At 36.8% G+C, this 19,123-nt stretch overlaps 2 protein-coding genes across 7 annotated transcripts in view; one reads left to right on the top strand and one right to left on the bottom strand.

Annotated features, from left to right (window-relative positions):
• PIGB (phosphatidylinositol glycan anchor biosynthesis class B) overlaps positions 1–13,838 on the bottom strand; it is a 28,835-nt gene extending 14,997 nt beyond the window's left edge. Inside the window, exons 1-6 of one of the 2 annotated variants that reach the window (XM_088797218.1) lie at positions 13,705–13,838; positions 11,763–11,896; positions 11,222–11,341; positions 9,210–9,314; positions 4,397–4,527; positions 2,510–2,650 (exon numbers count right to left, since the gene is read on the bottom strand). In XM_088797218.1, coding sequence (XP_088653344.1) covers positions 2,510–2,650; positions 4,397–4,527; positions 9,210–9,314; positions 11,222–11,341; positions 11,763–11,896; positions 13,705–13,837 — 764 coding nt within the window. In that variant the 5' untranslated portion in view covers position 13,838. Of the gene's footprint in view, positions 1–2,509; positions 2,651–4,396; positions 4,528–9,209; positions 9,315–11,221; positions 11,342–11,762; positions 11,897–13,511; positions 13,665–13,704 lie in introns of those variants that run through there. The other variant, XM_088797219.1, reaches the window with a different exon arrangement.
• Positions 13,839–13,950: 112 nt separating this feature from the next.
• Positions 13,951–18,241, top strand: PIGBOS1 (PIGB opposite strand 1). Of its 5 annotated transcripts, none has more exons than XM_074327721.2 (3): positions 13,959–14,042; positions 15,452–15,610; positions 17,214–18,241. In XM_074327721.2, the coding sequence occupies exon 3, from the start codon at positions 17,286–17,288 to the stop codon at positions 17,448–17,450; it is 165 nt and encodes a 54-aa protein (XP_074183822.1). In that variant the 5' UTR covers positions 13,959–14,042; positions 15,452–15,610; positions 17,214–17,285; the 3' UTR covers positions 17,451–18,241. The 5 variants fall into 5 exon arrangements, with proteins under 5 accessions (XP_019587840.2, XP_074183822.1, XP_088653346.1 ...); XM_074327720.2 differs by having other exon boundaries at positions 13,989–14,254; XM_019732281.3 differs by lacking the exon at positions 15,452–15,610 and having other exon boundaries at positions 13,951–14,042.
• Positions 18,242–19,123: the final 882 nt, after the last annotated feature.

Here is a 19,123-nt window from a genome sequence, read left to right as displayed (position 1 = left end):
TTGTTTAGGATTTTTACATTCATAGTCATGAGAGATACTGGTTCGTAACTGACTTTTTGTAATGTCCTTGTTAGATTTTGGTATCAAGGATATGTTACCTTCATTAAAGGAGTTGGGAAATGTTATTTGTCAGTTTTGGTAAGTTGTATTTTTCTAGGAATTTGTCCATTTCATCTAAGGTGTCAAAAAGTTGTTTATAATATTCTCTTCTTATCTCTTCAATGCCTGTAAGATCTATAATGATACTTCATTTTTGTCTTGTTAATTATTGGTGGGATAATGTGGCAGCTGAAAGGCAACTGAACTATGATTGACAAAAGGATGTCCCAAATTTTCAAGGTTGTGTAAAAGATAAACAGAAATAGGTCTACATATATTAGACATTTCCCTAAGAGTCATTAAAGATTTTTTCTATATTTAGAGACACTATTCCTATCTGGATATGCAATTGGTTATTTTTAAAGGATGCTCAATACATAAAAGGCTGTTACATGGTTCAAATCTGGGGCCAACTCTATGCATCAAGGATTTGAGAATATAAAACTAATTAGAATTGTGAATCACATTTGTTGTATGCTGAATAGTTTCATGGTGTTTTCACATACATTATTTGTTCTTTCCTACCTATAGGTCCCTTCAAAATAAACAAGATAAGCATTTTGATCTGTATGAGTGGGTTCCTTCAGGACTTTCCAGCTTGATACATGCTGAGTCCCTATGCCTACCAAACTCATATTCATTTTTTTCTTTTTCAATTAGTTTCAGGTATATAAAGCAATGTAATAGTTAGACATTTACACCCCTCATAAAGTGATAACCCCTGCCACGATATCTACTACCCCTCTGACACGGTATATAGCTGTTACAATTCCATTGACTCTATTCCCTATGATATGCTCCACGTCCCTGCCCAATACGCTATACATCTGAAGCTGAAGTAGAGTAATATTGAATGTCATATTCATTCTTGCTGTCATTTGAAACATCACCAACTTTATAAACTTTCTACTAATATTCCCCCTGCAAGCAGAATTAGGTTCTTTATTGTCTGTCCTCCTACAGCATTTCATTTTATACAGACATTGGAACACTTCATATTATTGCTGGGCAAGAATTACTGTTACATTACTCACTCCCCAGACTTTGGGAACAGACACTGACTTTGGGAACAGACTTTGACTTTGGGAACAGACACTGTATCTTAATCACTTCTGAATCATCAGATATTTGATACAAAGTAGGTTACATGCTTGTTGAATGAATAAATTACAGTGCTGAGGAGAGTACAAAGGATTTTTACTCCCTCAGTGTAATAGCCTACATGACCTGAGCCTCTGCTCCCTCTCTGACCTCATTATTATCCACTCTCCCAAGCCCATGCTCCTTTAGCTACATCAGTCTCCTTGCTGCTCCTTGAAAATGCCAAGCCAAACAACCTCTGCATCAAGGTCTTTGCACTTGCTGGTCCTTTTGCTTGGAATATTCTTTCCTCAAGTATCTACATGGTTCACTCTCTCAGTTCCTTTAGGTGTTGGCTCCAATGTCACCATATCATGGTAGTCTTCCTCAGTTATTCTATAAAAAAACACCCATTCCACCATGCACCAGTATTCTATCTTTCTTTTCATTATTGTTCCCTATAGCACTTATTGTCACTTGACAAATACATATTATATGTATTTAGCTGTCTGTCTGCCCCAACTAAAATGTAAACTTCATCAAGGCCGGGACTTTGTTTTGTTAAATTGCTCTATTTCCAACATCTGTAACAGTACCTGGCACATACTGGGATTAAATAAATATTTGCTGAGTGAATATAATACATTTAAAACAAGCTTAATAATGCTGCACAATCACAACAGTGATTTAGTCACCAGATGATTTAGTCCTTTTTAACTGCTACTAAAAAATACTTGTACAGAGTGAATACTAGTATATTAAAAAGACTGCTGTTCTAAGAGTTAGAATGCATTCATCTTGTTAATAAATAACTGTATTGGATACTCTACTAGATACTTGGGTTAAGTCTGATCCTAGGAACTCAAAATATAGTTAGAAGAGCTGGGTTTCAATCTCAGTTCCACTATAACAACCAACCCAATGACTTTGGCTAACTCATTTTTAATTTTGCCAAGCCCCGTTTCTTCTACAAAAGTACCTACCTTGCCTAGATCCAAGAATTGTGAAAATCATGAGGTAATATGTAAATACCCATTATAAATTATAAAGCCGTATACAAATGTAAAAGAATCATGTATCTCTAAAATGTATTTGAGAAATTTTAGGAACTGAAGCACAGGAACATTCTAAGAAAAATTGCAAAGATCCTCATTTAAGGAAAGTTAATCAGAATCAATATTAAAATATAAATTTGGAAATATTTTGTTTCCTTGGCCTGACAATTCTCATGGACATTAGAAAATACAATAACTGACTAAAAGATGTAAAATCTTGTTCATAATGTATAATTTAGAGGTTATTAAAATAGATAAATTATAGCAATACTCACCCTACAGGTACAAACTGATGTAGAATAAGATCAAGTTTTCTCTGTTCTTGCCAGAAATGTCTAAAGAGCAAAGGTATCCATGGAATGACAGCCGTGGGACGAATTATGAAGGCAAGTGCCACCAGGGAAGAGTACTTGACACTATGACAAGGAAAATGTATCAAGACAACTAGAAAAGCAGTTTAGAAGTCACTACTATTTACACTGTGATATGATTTTATTTTTAAAATGAGAGCATTTTCCTTTTGGTATAAACAGCTATGTGAACTTGGGGAAGTTACTTATACTTTCTGGCTCTTAATTTTTCTCATCTATAAAAAGAAGAAATAGCTAATGTCTTTTCCAGCTCTAATATCATAATTCTAGTATTTTCAGATAAGCAGTTATTCTGTGTCTTAATGCTGGTCTTGTTTGTGGAAAGCATACTAAATTTTAACCATACAACTCTGCCAGTTGCTTTCCTGATGGAAAAATGATCAAGTCTCTCATAAGGATATAAAAGAAAGTCACACAAAACCATTCTTTAAGAAAGAAACCAAGTGCATTTAAAGAAACATTAGGATTACTTAGGCTGTGATAGGCTTCTGAGTCCATATGATTTTGTTTTGAAAGTAAGTTAATTTTATCCAACTGAAAAATGCATATGTATATCTGACAAAAAGCCTATTATACAATAATTTTGAATGTCAACTATATGCAGAAATGATCTTACTTAATTTCATCCTCCCCATCACCTTGCTACATAGGAAGAATGGACACTAGCTTTTTAACTAGACTCATTCTGGCTTTCTCCTTTTCATTACATCCTAAATACTGATATTACAAGAGAATTCTTTCTAAATCAGATCAGATTATGCCATGCCTCTCATAAGCCTGTAATGGTTCACCAAAACCTACAGAATAAAGTTCAAATTCTGGAGAAGAGCAAAGTCCCATTACAGCCTCATCCCTTATTCTCTTCTCCCGTGCATCCTACCACACATTGCTACTCTGGACAACGTGCCCAGAATACAATGAAGCCTTTTTACAGCTTTGTGCCTTTGCTCGTTGTTCCCTTTGCTTGGTATTTGCTTCCCCCCATTTATATATGCCCTAATCAGATCCACATATTTTCTATTTGCCATTCTAGATCTGTTCTCCACTCTTCACCTGCTCTGTGTGCAGGGAGGCTGACCTGTAATGGACTACATCAATTGGCTGTCTTGCTTTCTGGCTTCTGATTGGTTTTGGATAACTGGAGGACAGAAGAGTCAAATCGGGGTATTTTACTCTCAGCTCTCTTTGCTATGGCTAAAGACTGGCTGCACCTGTCTCCTGTTGGGGCCCTCCTTTACAGCTCTGCATAGATTCCAGTAACCATTTCCTCTCCTTGCTTTGGGGCCAAGGGGTAATACAAACTTCCTGCTGTGACTATTCCTGGGGCACTATGGTATCCCCTTATTGGCTTATCTAAACACTCTCTAGACCAGGGGTGTCCAAACTGCGGCCCATGGACCAACTGCAGCCCGCAACCCATTTTTATAGGCCCACAGCAAATTCCAAAAATATATTTACTTAAATAAACCAGGTGAGGCACTGCGTACTTCACCTCGAGTGAGTGGCCGGCTGTTTGTGTATTTTACCGCATATGGCCCTTGGTAAAAAACGTTGAAAAAAGTTTGGACACCCCTGGTCTAGACCTTTCAAATAGTCCTTTTATTAACCTCCTCAATTACCCAGTTTGAGTATATGTTTCCTGCTAAAATGAATATATCAACTGAAAATGTAGTTCTAATAACCTCCATAAACATTGGGGGGGCGGTCCACTGAATGTTACAATATGTTTATATTTAAGTTTTTTCCAAAGCGTACTTTAGAGTTTTGTAAATTAACAGTAATATATCTCACCTGTTCATAGACTTTGAACCTTCCAAAGGGTAGTAGAAAAGAGCAATTATAGTGAGAACAGTTTCCATGGTGTTTGTAAGAGTTCTGGTACAGCAATACCATGTGAACCAAGAGCACAACTGGCAAAAAAACTAAGAACAGTTATGAGCAAACATATATGGAATGGGAAATAGAAAAGCTTACTATTATCTTCTATTGAAAATAGTATGCAAATCTAAATACTGCAAAAATCACATCAAAAGGTAAGTAATGTTAAAAGTAGGCATGCCCAAACATTGTTTTTAAGAATTTATATCAAACACAGGTGTGTGATAATTCCAGATCTATATTTGTTAAAGTTAAGAAATTTATACTTTCAGTTACAGTTTTATGGCATTGAATTTGAGTTAAATCTCATTTGCTGCTAATAAAAGACATAAAACAGATTCTTTAATGGCATAGTTCACAGGGGATTGAAATTCATAACAAGATTCTCCCAATCAGTATTCCTCAAATTGTCTTATATTACTAACAAGTATTTTGACTGTTTTTATTGACCTTAGATTAGAATGTTGCCCTATTTATTGATGAAAAATTAGGACAACATGAAAGAGGAAAAAAAAAACTATCAGAGAATGTCATTAAATTTTCATTTAGAAATTAACTAAATTAGTAAACCAGTTTTTGAAAGAATATTGAAACAGATGCATCATTAAGTCGACAAAAGAAATATCTCAAAAGAAACTTGTTAGTTGATGCAAGAGTGTTAAAACATGTACTAAGTTTCCTCTCTCTTCAAATATAGCCTTTAAAATGGTTTCCAATTTTTGTGGCATTAAAAGGCTTTTCCTAAACTAGAGGAACCTAGTGCATTTACTTTGGAGGAAGGATTTCAAAGGCATTCATTATGCCTTTGTTATTTTAGGTTGAGCCTTCAGCAGTGTATATAAGCACAAAATAGAGACGGTCTTTATCCTTAAATTAATTAGCAAGGACTCATTTGCTAAACCAGTCTGTCTTTGGTGCAAATCAACATGGTACCTGCAGAAATATGTCCTGTAAATTTTTTTTTAAATATTTTTTTATTAGTTTCAGGTGCACAAAACAATGTAATAGTTAGACATGTATCATTTATATTATATCCCTCACAGTGACAACCCCTCTCTCCTCATCCACTATCCCTGACATCACATGCAGCCATTACATTTCCATTCTCTATTCCTAATGCTGTAATCCGCTTCTTGTAACCATATATATATATATATATATATATATATATATATATATATATATATATATATGTGTGTGTGTGTGTGTGTGTGTGTGTGTGTGTGTGTATATATATATATATATAAAATTATAGTTAACATTCATTATTGTTCAGCTTCAGCTTCAGTGATCAGGCATCTATGTCATCCCTGAGATGGTCTCCCTAATGAGACAAGTATCCATTGGATACCCTACAAAAGCTTTACAATATTATTGATTACATTCCCCAAATTGACTTTCGTATCCCCGTGACAATCTTGTGGTTACCGACTGTGCTTTCTAATCCCCTCACCTTCCGCCTTATCTCCACCCCACCCCCCATCTAGCAACCCTCAGTTTTTCCTCTATGTCTCTGAGACTGTTCTGATTAGTTTATTCATTCTTTTCTTTAGATTCCACATATAAGTGAGATCATATGGTATTTGTCCTTCTCTGTCTGACTTATTTCACTTAATAATGTTCTCTAGGTCCATCCATATTGTTGCAAATGGTAGGATTTCCTTCTTTTTTATGGCTGTGTAATTAATACTCATTGTATGAATGTACCACAGTTTCTTAATCCAGTCATCTACCAACCGATGGGCATTTCGGTTGTTTCCATGTCTTGGCTATTGTGTATAGTGCTACAATAAACATACCGGTGCATACATTGTTTTGAATTAGTTTTTGAATTTCTCTGGATACCTAGGAGTGGAATTGCTGGGTCACAAGACAGTTTCATTTTCAGTTTTTTGAGATACCTCCATACTGTTTTCCATAGTGGCTGCACCAATCTGCAATCCCATCAACAGTGCACAAGGGTTCCCTTTTTTCCACATCCTCGCCAGCACTGTTGCTTGTTGATTTATTGATGATAGCCATTTTGACTGGGGTGAGGTGGTATCTCATTGTGATTTTTATTTGCATTTCTCTAATGATTAGTGAGGTTGAGCATTTTTTCATATATATCTCCCATCTGTATGTCCTTTTTAGAAAAATGTCTCTTCATGTCCTCTGCCCATTTTTTAATTGGATTGTTTTTTTTGGAGTTGAATTAAGTTTTTAAATAAATTTGGGATATTAACCCCTTATCAGATATATCATTGGCAAATATCTTCTCCCATTCAGTAGGATCCCTTTTTGTTTTATTGATGGTTTCCTTTGCTGTGAAAAAACTTTTTAGTTTGATGTAATCCCACATGTTTATGTTTTTCTCTTACTTCCCTTGCCCAAGGGGATATATCAGTAAAAACCTTACTCCGGGTAATGTTTGTGAAGTTTCTTCCTATATTTTCTTCTAGGAATTTTATGGTTTCAGATCTTACATTTAAGTCTTTAATCCATTTTGAATTTATTCTTGTGTGTGGTGTTAAGGAGGTGGTCCAGCTTCATTTTTTTGTATGTGTCTGTCCAGGTTTCCCAGCACCATTTATTGAATAGACTGTCTTTACCCCACTGTAGATTCTTGCTTCCATTGTCGTAGATTAAATGACCAAAGAGGCATGAATTTATTTCTGGGCTCTCTATTCTGTTCCATTGATCTATGTGTCTGTTTTTATAGTAGTATCACACTGTTTTGATTACTGTAGGCTTGTAGTATAATTTGATTTCAGGTATGGTTATACCTCCCACTTTGTTTTTATTTTTCAAGGTTGCAGAGGCTACCCGGGGTCTTTTATGGTTCCATATAAATTTTAGGATTATATGTTCTATTTCTGTGAAAAATGTCCTTGGTAGTTTGATAGGAATTGTGTTGAATCTGTTTATTGCCTTAGGCAGTATGGACATTTTGACGATATTAATTCTTCCTATCCATGAGCATGGTATGTGTTTCCATCTATTTGTATCCTCTTTAATTTCTCTCTTCAGTATCTTATAATTTTCTGAGTACAAATCTTTTACTTCTTTCGTTAAATTTATTCCTAGGTATTTTAGTTTTTCTAGCAATTGTAAATGGGATTGTTTTCTTAATTTCTCCTTCTGATATTTTATTATTGGTATATACAAATTCAACTGATTTCTGAATATTAATTTTGTATCCTGCTACTTTACTAAATCCATTTATCAGTTCTAATAGTTTTTTGGGGGAGTCTTTAGGGTTCCCTCTATATAGTATCATGTTGTCTGCATATAATGACTATTTTACTTCCTCCTTACCAATTTGGATGCCTTTTATTTCTTTTTCTTGTCTGATTGCTGTGGCTAGAACTTCCAGCACTATGTTGAATAGAAGTGGAGAAAGTGGGCAACCTTGCCTTGTTCCTGATCTTAAGGGAAATGGTTTTAGCTTTCCCCATTGAGTATGTTAGCTGTGGGTTTATCATATGTGGCCTTTATTATGTTGAGATATGGTCCCTCTATTCCCACTTTCTTATGTTTTTATCATAAATGGCTGCTGGATTTTGTCAAATGCTTTTTCTGCATCTACTGTTACGATCATATGATTTTTATTTTTCATTTTGTTAATGTGGTGTATCACATTAATTGATTTGCGGATGTTGAACCACCCTTGCATACCAGGAATGAATCCCACTTGATCGTGTATGATCTTTTTAATGTATTGCTAAATTCTGTTTGCTAATATTTTGTTGAGGATTTTTGCATCTATGTTCATTAGAGATATCGGCCTCTAGTTTTCTTTTTTTGTAGTGTCTTTGTCTGATTTTAGGATCAGGGTGATAGTGGCCTCATAAAAAGTGTTTGGGAGCCTTCCCTCCTTCTGGATTTTTTGGAAGAGCTTGAAGAGAATAGGTGATAATTCTTTTTTGAATGTTTTGTATGTCCTCTAAATCTTTAGTAAATTGTTAATATTTATTAATTATAATGAATTACATTCCATATAAATGTGTTGGTAAATTGGTTACTTGGAATTTGGAACATATTTCCAATAGAAACAATATAAAAAAGGTAGTAGGATTTCTAAGCTGGCTCAAATAAGCTTTCTGAATTTAGGAAAGAGTCAAAGTGAAGTAACAACAATACAACAGCATCCAGTCACTCTTCAGGATATGGTTTAAATGGGAAACCACTCAAGATTTGAATGGGCGATCAGGAATCTTTCTTCCCACTGTGAAATAAGCCAAATGACAAAAGACAGTCTTCTACACCACATTTTCTCCCTTACAGAGTCCAGCTATTTCAAATATTCTAGCCAGAGGTGAAAGAGTGCTTCAGTGAAAAGGTGTTTCTCAGGCTGAGTCTCACATAGCTGGAGAAATAGTGAACAGGGTTGTAAACAGCTAAGGTGATTTGTGAGATAGGCAATGATTTAGAACTATTCCTACTGAATTTTATGGAAAGTTAGGCAAGGTCTCTGACAATTCTGAGGAGTGAAGGTGCTTCCAAAGGCTGTCTCCTAGTGTGAAGCCCCTCGCAGGACTTGACATCTGTGGCTTCTATGCCCAGGGCTCTATCAGGAGAGAGATGGTGCACACCACTTGCATTTTACTGTTTTTAATTAAAGAATACTTCTATAAAGTTGCATGAATTATCCCCTGAAACTGTTTTGGGAATCGATATTCCATGCGCTTCATGCTCATAGGAATGAAGTAACTGGAACATAGTTTCTAAAGTGTTTAGGACTTACCACCCATCTTGCCACTTGCTGATTTTCTAGTTGCTTCATTAATGAGTAAAGCCTCAAGTCAGCTATAGCAGACAGAAATGCTTGGGCAAGTCTAGGAATCCAAATCTTCATTAGTTAAAAAAGAAAAAAAAAGTTAAAACATCTGTTGGTTCAAACTGAATTATATAAGAAATCAACAAGCTGATCCAACTATCAATTGAAAGCCATTCTTAGTACAAAAAGAGATATAATGTATTATTATTCTAGTCTTCTGCAAAACACCTGTATTTCTACAAAAATTACATTAATTTTTCATGGAACTACCCAAGGTAGTTTTACCATTACCGTAATATATATATATATATATATATATATATATATTACGGTAATGGTAAAACTACCTTGGGTAGTTCCATGAAAAAAAAAAAAAAAAATATATATATACACACACACACACACACACACACACACACACACACACACTTATAACACTACTTATACACATACTTATAACACTACTAATTTTAATAGCCAGCAAACCATTTCATTGTGTAAAGGTTCTATTTTAGAAGCAGTATTTAGTTATTTTTAGTTCTATTTAGTTATTTTCATTAGCATAACAGTAGGTAATTCAAAATTAAAACTTACAGTATTGTGTGCTTGGTAGCATACTAAATACATACTTTATATATATCAGCTCATTTAGTCCTCCACACATTCCTATGAAATAGATACTGTTTTATAAATGAGGAAACTGAGGTACAGAAATGTTAAGTAATTTTCCCAAGGCTGCACAGCTAGTTAGTGTAAAAGACAGGATTCAAATCTGGGTCTGCCTGACTCTAGAGCCTGTGTTCCTAACTGCTAAGTTACATTGCTTCCCCACCCTGCAATATAGATAATAATATAAGTTACTATTTTTTTTTAAAGCACAAGTATTTTCTGTTTCTCAAAACATGGTATTCAGATGACATTAAAGAGTACATTTAAGAGTAAACCTTTAAAAAAGTAAATATAACTTACAGTTAATAGTTCTAATGCTATACATTAGCATCTTTGAGTTTAAAAAATGTGTCATAGTTATCATTAACAAAATAACACTTGCTGGCAGAGCACAATTTAATGTTGTTTTGTTCAAAAGATGTCTTTCTAAAAACATGTAAATTTTTGTGTGTTGTTAGGTCAAACTGTTTACATTATAATTAGAGCTGCTTAACTTTCAGTTGTCAGTGGCTTCTAACACTTTAGCTTTATGTTCCTTTTCTTTGTCAATAATCTATAAATACATGTTTAAACCCCAGAACTTCAGTGTCTCTCAGGCTTAAAAAAAAGCCCTCAGGATTTGGACTGCCTTTGGAATTCTGGGGCACTTCCCTAACAGAAAATGAGGACGGCCCAAGGTTCTGAGTACAACTTGATGATAGCTTAAAGGATCTCGATAGTGAGGTTAGAGAAACTTTGGCACCATTAGTTCTTCCTTTGTACCCTCTCCTGGCAAATGTCCCTAGAAATTCATGATCCAGGAATTACAACCCTACTTAGTACTGATGCCTAATTACAACATAGCAAAAATGATTGTGCATATCATTAAATTTTTGTCAAATTAATTTTTTCTAAGTTTTAATTTCAACACTAAATCCTGAGTGAGTTTATATTTATTTAGTCTTCATAAGCTCATATAACATGGTCTTATGCTCACAAGTTAAAAAAACAAGATATAACGCTGCTCTCAAATGATTCCTAATGAAGGATGTATATTCCTAAAGTCCAAATAATTAGTATGTAATACAGTCATTCTGAAAATCTTAACAAGATTGCTCCCAGCAGGACACTTTCATGCTTGGTCTTGTGTTTTAGCACATATTGAAGAGTTACCCATCACAGTACGTCTTTGGAAACTTGGACTTCCCAGATGTGGTCAGAGTTTAGCTTTTTAAAAACAAACTTCACAAAATCTACAATATTATTTAGTTAATATACATTAATCTTTTTAAAAATCTACTTTTAAAAAGTTCTGATTTATTTAAACTTACCAGCAACTGAACACTATCTTTCCCCAAAAGATGCAGAATCTTGTAAATACTTGCAAAGATTAAGGGGTAAGTGTAACCCCTCAATCTTTCTGTCCATTCCCAGGTCAAATAACCATAATTAATAATATTAAGGACTGTTAAATAGCATTAAAACAAAACCTACTTTCATTTCCATTGATAAAACGATTTTATTTATTGACAAAGCAGCTTAAAAACACAGCATTTTATACTGGATATTTAAATGAAAAATGCAATTGGCCAATTAAAATCTTAACTTCTTCAAGGTAGGAACATGTTTTTTACATCATCTATATGCTCCACAGTCCTGAGCATTGTGGGAATATGCGCTACAGGTTAAGTCAAGTACATTAACATCAAAGAAAGATAGAGAAGGAATATTAGCAAAAAATAATGGCAGACTTTGACAGGTTAAAATAATTTGGAGAAAATATAGAAGATTGAAAGTGTGTTATAGAAACTGACACAATTCCTAAGATGAATACACATTCCTAGTCTGGAAAATAAATTACAAAGGATATTTGAAAACCATATGATGTGCAACTTCCAGAGACTGCCAGTACTCATCTGGAACAAAACTGGTCTGGACTAAAAAGCAATTACATGTTCGTAATGCTACGGTAAATAAGACCAGATAAATGTTTTCACCAAGAAGATCTGAAAAACAAAACAGGTAATTGTGGCACAAAAGTCATGTAAGTTCTGCTTGTAGAACTAGAATCTGCTGCTCTGGTTGACCCTTGCTCAGGCTCTATTAAGGCACAATAGTGAACTCTGGCCCCTCCACACTACTCTCAAAGTAGACCCGGGTTGAGAGAACCTCACCACTGGGTGATTACCACTCCTTTCATTTAAGTAGTCTTTCTTGCAACTTATTGTATAAAGAGAATCTTAAGATAAATGTCGAAAAAGAGATTGGGTTAACTATGGTCTTAGGTGGATTAGGTTAGCCTATATATACATATATCTAATGAAAGAATCCAGCTAACAAATTACTAACTTAGGAAGCACTCTTTGTGTGCCAAACAGTGGCATATAAAATGTACATTTTTAAATAACATTCATTGATGTTTAATGCTACGTGGTAGATATTAGCCCATTTTACACGAGGAAAAGGTTCAGAAGTTAAGTTGCTTTGTCCAAAGTCAAAAAGGTTGTAAATGACTAAACAGAATTCAAAATCATGTCTGTCTGTTGACTCCAAAGTCATGCTCTTAACCACAGATGGACAGACAGTCTGTAGGCTGAATACAGAGTATTTTTTTAAATCTGAATTTAGTTGACAATATTTACAAAATCAGGTTTTACATTAAAATCTGTACTGCAGCATTTCAAAAGTAAGATCTGGCAACACAGAGCTCAATTGGCAACATCTAACTCGTACTGAAATATAGGGTGCTTTGACTTATTTAAGCCTTGCCTGTCTGGCTTCCTGAGTATTTGAGTTTGCAATCTGCTTCTGCTCCACACTGCATCCTGGGTTCCTGCCACTCTCCTTCCTTATGAAGCACATTTTAAATGCCTCTCAGACAGTTGGTACATTCAACACAACCTACATGCCCCATCTGAACTTTCATCATCCAGAAACACTTAAAAAAGAAACCTCCCAACTGGAGTGTATATGCTATCACAAAACCTTGTCCCTTTAGACACACTAGTCAGAATTGGCTTTTGAACAACTGATCTTGAATACCGAAAAGGTCAACTGTACGTCTGTTGAAACTACGGCAATTTACTGTTGTTTCTATCCTTTACCCTGCCGGGATCGAACTTCTAACAAGGGATGAGTTAGGTGAAGAAAGGGAGAGCTCCAGGCCAGCTGCCTTTCCTCCCCTATCCCCCTTTCCTCCCCTATCCTCCCAGTACCCATCCTGCCACTCTCACTTTTGATTTAGCAAAAAGGTTTTCCCCTTCCTTGGTCTCCGGTTTCCAGAGGGGTAACTAGGCATTATTTTCATACCGCCTACAGCGTTCTTGGCACATAAAAGGCTTACAGTGTATTTACTGAATGACTGAGGAGTGCATCTTTATATTAAATACCACCATCACCACCTCCCCGACCTCCGCCACACGTTAAAGTCCCGCTTGCTGGTGTGATTCTTCCCGTCAGCATCACATCGGGACCAAAGTGGGGGCAAAAGAAACAGGGCGGAGTCAGACCTGGTCCCAATCTAGGAATCAGCCCTTCCCTAGCTGCTAAATCTTGGGTAACTCCTGGCCTGGGTGCTCCCTCCCGCTCTAAAATGGAAATGGCCCTATCATTCCTACTCACTTCACACGGCTGCCGGGAGGGCGGCATGAAATAATGCAGAATACAGTGCTTTGCAGGCGGCAGGGATCGGTTGAGAATTCAGTCTCCAGCGCGCCGCGCTTCCTTGGCACCCACCCAGCAGACGGAGCCCTCGCTAGAGTCCGCGACTTCCCGCCACCGCCCCTCCCCTGGGGGTCCCCACCCCCTCACTCACCTCCGCGACGCCCGCTGCCTTTCTCCGGGCTGCGGTACAAGGCCGACTTTCTCTTTCGCAGCTTCATCTTCTCGTGGGAGCGGTTCTGGAGACCGCGGAAAAAGAGGCTGCCGTCGCCCGGCTCTCGCTCCATACTGCATCTGCTGGAAAGTCCGCGGGGCAGCCCGGGCCACCCCCTTCCTCCGCAGACCGAGGCTGCAAAGTTGCGCGCGCTGCTCTTGGGCTCGCTAAGTTTGGCCTCTGCGAGCAGCCGTCCGGGGCAGGCGCGGAGGCAGCCGGGAAAGGGCGAGTGTTTCGCCAAATCCCTGAGGTGGTGGTCGCTCTGCGGAGTGCTTCAGGTTTGGTCCGCGCCACTAAACTTTGCGACCCGCTTGCCCGCACTTTTCCTAAGGCTTTTCCTTCACTTGGGATTGCTGCCGCCTTTGGTTCTGGGGCTCTGCGCGGGGGTCCGGAGACTGCTGGAGGGAACCGGAGCTCACCTTTTCGGGGCCAGGTGGAGGCGGTGTCAGTAACTTGGAGTGAGAGCTGAACTGTTGCAGGAGTCTGAATGGTAATGATAATAGTAGGGGCATACCTCATTTCATTGCGCTTTGCTTTATTGCGCTTCGCAGATATTGCGTTTTTTACAAGTTGAAGGTTTCTGGCAACCCTGCGTGGAGCAGATCTGTCGGCGCCATTTTTTTGCAACAGCATTTGCTCATTTTGTGTCTCTGTGTCACGTTTTGGTAACTCGTAATATTTGGAACTTTTTCATTGTTTTAGTTGTCATTGTGATCTGTGGTCGGTGATCTTCAATGTTACTATTATAATTGTTTTGGAGCAGCACAAACTGAGCCCTTACAACACGGCGAATTTAATTGATAAATGTGTGTGTTCTGACTGCTCCACTGACTGGCCCTTCCTCATCTCTCTCTCTCTCTCCTTGGGCCTCCCTATTCCCTGACACAACAATATTGAAATTGGGCTATTTAATAACCCTACGATGGCATCTAAGTGTTCAAGTGAAAGGAAGAGTCGCACATCTCTCACTTTAAATCAAAAGCTAGAAATGATTAAGCTTAGTGAGGAAGGCTTATCGAAAGCTGCCATAGGCCGAAAACTAGGCCTCTTGCGCCAAACAGTTAGCCAAGTTGTGAATGCAAAGGAAAAGTTCTTGAAGGAAATTGAAAGTGCTACTCCACTGAATACACGTATGATAAGAAAGCGAAACAGCCTTATTGCTGATATGGAGAAAGTTTTAGTGGTCTGGATAGAAGATCAGACCAGCCACAACATTCCCTTAAGCCAAAGCCTAATCCAGAGCAAGGCCCTAACGCTCTTCAATTCTATGAAGGCTGAGAGAGGGGAGGAAGCTGCAGAAGAAAAGTTTGAAGCTAGCAGAGGTTGGTTTATGAGGTTTAAGGAAAGAAGCCGGCTCCGTAATGTAAAAGCACAAGGTGAAGCAGCAAGTGTTTTAACAGAGGAGGAGTTGCTTCTTATGGATGAGCAAAGAAAGTGGTTTCTTGAGGTGGACCCTACTCCTGCTGCAGATGCTGTGAAAATTGTTGAAATGACAACAAAGGATTTAGAATATTACATAAACTTAGTTGATAAAGCAGCAGCAGGGTTTGAGAGGATTGACTCAAACTTTGAAAGAAGTTCTACTGTGGGCAAAATGCTATCAAACAGCATTGCATGCTACAGAGAAATCGTTCGTGAAAGGAAGAGTCAATCCATGCGGCCAACCTCATTGTTATCTCATTTTAAGAAATTGCTACAGCCACCCCAGGCTTCAGCAACCACCACCATAATCAGTCAGCAGCCATCAACATCGAAGCAAGAACCTCCACCAGCAAAAAAATTACGACTCACCGAAGGCTCAGATGATGGTTAGAATTTTTTAGCAATAAAGTATTTTTTAATTAAGGTATGTACATTTTTTTAAAGAAATAATACTATTGCACACTTAGTAGACTACAGTGTACTGTAAACATAACTTTTCTATGCACTGGGAAACCAAAAAAAATTGTGTGAGTTGCGTTATTTCAATCTCTTTACTGTGGTGGTCTGGAACTGAACCTGCGATATCTCTGAGGTCTGCCTGTAGTGATAATTATAAACATGTTTGTGTAACATTTCACTGTTTGGGTGATGTCACAATAAATGCTTGTTGAAGCGGGTAGACAGGGTAGGGATGATTTAGCCTGTTGTACAGATGTGTAAAATGAGGTTCAAAAAAGGTTAAATGACTTGGTGAGGGTCACTTAGCCAGCTAGTGGCAAAAAAAATAACCTTTCCATTTTGGTGTGGTTTAATTATCGATCTTACAAGGAGCTGACTTGCAAATGGCTCTTTTTTCTTTTTTCTTTTTAACACTGAGAGGACTTGATCCAAAGCATGCTGAATGAAGTTGTCATTTGTGTAGTTAACTGTAGAGTCCAGGAGAAAACAGGGTTTTCTTTCCCAAATTAGTTTAAACTACATTTCAGCGATATTAAGGGCAAGCTAGTTTCTAGTATTAGTTCTACCACTAAGGATTTTGTCACCTTCAGGGTTGGTCCAGGAGGCTATGAAATATTGGTATAATAAGGTATAATAATGAAAACATGTAAATCCTTTGCTCTGCTTTCCTCATTCATAAACATCTACGTAGTTTCTCCAGAAACTAAGATGTTGACAAGGAATATAACTTTCCAAGAAGTACTAGAGTCTTAATTCCTCTATTAGAAGTAGAACCAGCCAAATCTGTTATACTTTTGTCAAAAATAGATGGCAAATGATTTAAATATAAAATCTACTTGTACCTACTAAAGCATTGAAGGGAACTCATAAAATCTTATAGCCTCTTTAAAAAAATTATTGTGTTTGATCATATTGCCAAAATATATAAAATAATAAAGAAGGGCTAATAATGAAAAGTAACATTTCTCTTTCTCCTACTTCCAGATCGGATTGGCAATCACTTTCAACTTTTTTGGGGGACTGTTTATTTTAGTAGTTACCTTTAAAGGCATAAAGAGTATACCTCCCCCTGCCCTACTTTTGCCATTTTTAAAATTATTCATTTAAAACCATTGAGAACACTCTGTGATAGGATTTAGCTTTGTCTTACACCAACCCCTAACCTTAATTTCCCACACTGCTTAAATATAGCGGGGGTGCCAAAAAAATGTACACAAGTGGACTCTTTGGTCAGTGTTGCTCAAGCAGTAGTTCGCCGTAATCAGAAGTGTCTGGACGCTGATGGTAACCACTTTAAGCACCTCTTATAATTGCAGAAGTCAAACGTGACTTGTATTCATCTTTTGTTATCGGTATATATTATTACAATTTTAATAGTTTTTCCTTTCTTAAAATGTGTATACATTTTTTGACACCCTCTGTCTATATTCCTATTTTAGTTAAATCAGTAAGTAATATTTACTTATGACAAAAGCATGGTTCGCTCTGGAGTGAAGTAGTGACAGGAAATCTTTAAAAAGGACCATATACTAACTTATTGCTTTGCTTTCTATTTTCTTTGTACACAGACCTGAAGAGATTTCCTGAGTGGAGTGTAATTTTAAAAACCACCTTTGCACCGTGCAGCATTTGTTGAAAACATGTTTAGGAGATTGACTTTTCCACAACTTTTTTTTGCTAGCATCCTTGGAATTGCTGGAGGAATATATATTTATCAACCAATATTTGAACAGTATTCCAGAGATCAGAAGGAATTAAAAGAAATGTTGAAATTGGCACAGGAATCAGAAGAGAAGAAAAATTAATACTACACGGAGTTGAACTATAATTGCTTAAAGTTCCACTGAAATTATACATTGACTATAAGTAGTCTACTAAAAACTTCTCAAATATATTTTAAACATAAATAAATCATAAATGATGATTTTTAAAACTAGCATTGTCAATCTTAATGTCTACTGTACTTTTATTTGTCATTTTATGTCTTTTCACCAGGACAGATTAGTAATTTCCCTTTAAGCAAAAATGAATGTCTTAAGGAATATTTTGTTTCCTAGTCAAGGTTTATTTTTCTGGGAATGCAGCATATCCAATATCATGGGGTGACAATCCAGACTGCATTTATAAAATAGTTGGGAATGGTGTTTACAGTAGTGTTTGTAGGTGTAGAGAACCAAGTTAACCACCTCAGGCAGAATGTTCTTCAATTAGCCTATAGTTAGTCTGTCTGGTTGAATATACTTCAGCAGTCTTTCAACCCCAGCCCTTTCTCATCGCAGGCAGAATGGAGGAGGAAATGGAGAACTGGGGAGGCTCAGATCAAATGAGGTTTAGGAGAAGGCATATACAGCTATGTATGGTGGCAAATGTGACACAGATCTGTTTAACCCACTAAGGAAATTTGCATTAATAATGATTAGGGAGGAGTTAATTTGTTATGAAGCTATTATTCCTATAGTTAAAGGGTTTTTTGAAATTGCTAAGAACTAATAACTGCTTTTTAACCTAACAATCTTAAACTTGTATTTTCAATGAGAACTACAAATGTAATAACATGTACAAAGTACTTTTTAAAAAATAAACTCATTTTTATTGATTTTTTTTCCTTGAAAATAAATTATATTAAGATAATTATATATATAAATTCATTTTAACAATCTAAGCTGTTTATGTTGAATGGACAGCATGAGTAATTAAAAAGAGAAAATGATGAAAGTCGTGCATGTTCCTTAAAAAAATTGAAACAAGGGGCCGGCCCGGTGGCTCAGGCAGTTAGAGCTCCACGCTCCTAACTCCGAAGGCTGCCGGTTTGATTCCCACATGGGCCAGTGGGCTCTCAACCACAAGGTTGCCGGTTCAACTCCTCGAGTCCCACAAGGGATGGTGGGCTGTGCCCCCTGCAACTATAAAATGGCAACTGGACCTGGAGTTGAGCTGCACCCCCCACAACTAAGACTGAAAGGACAACAACTTGAAGCTGAACCTGATTGAAAGGAAAACAACTTGACTTGGAAAAAAGGCCTGGAAGTACATACTGTTCCCCAATAAAGTCCTGTTCCCCTTCCCCAATAAAATCTTTAAAAAAAAAAAATAAATAATTGAAACAATACCAAAATGAACAAAGTGAAAATTATGTACACATTGGTTTAATCAATACATTTAACAGTTTAGTGAGCTTTTGAGGCTGTTTCTTCAATGCACTTAAAAATATATATAAAAATTTTAATGTACTGAGTGTCAACTATGTGATAGGCTTAGTTTTCCTTGGCTACAGGTAGACTGGTCTGTTCTATGCGTCTTCTCATTGTGGGACCCAGGCTCAAGGAGCAGCCCCTATCTAATATATGACAGTATAGGACTGAGAGAAACAGGAGACATGAAATTATAAACTTTTTCTCAATTGTGGTAAAGGTCATGTCTTCTGACATTCTGCTTTTTTAAGAGCATGTGAAGTCTAAAGTCAAGGGCAGGAACAGAC

The sequence above is a fragment of the Rhinolophus sinicus genome, chromosome 3, assembly GCF_057876585.1.
Source record: "Rhinolophus sinicus isolate RSI-liver-muscle chromosome 3, RSI-T2T, whole genome shotgun sequence".
NCBI classification, from domain to species: Eukaryota; Metazoa; Chordata; class Mammalia; order Chiroptera; family Rhinolophidae; genus Rhinolophus; species Rhinolophus sinicus.
This window is presented reverse-complemented; position numbering and strand designations above follow the sequence as displayed.

What these genes read in the sequence shown, in the direction of transcription:
- PIGBOS1 (XM_088797220.1), top strand. Translation starts at nt 14,687, where the DNA reads ATGGCATCTAAGTGTTCAAGTGAAAGGAAGAGTCGCACATCTCTCACT.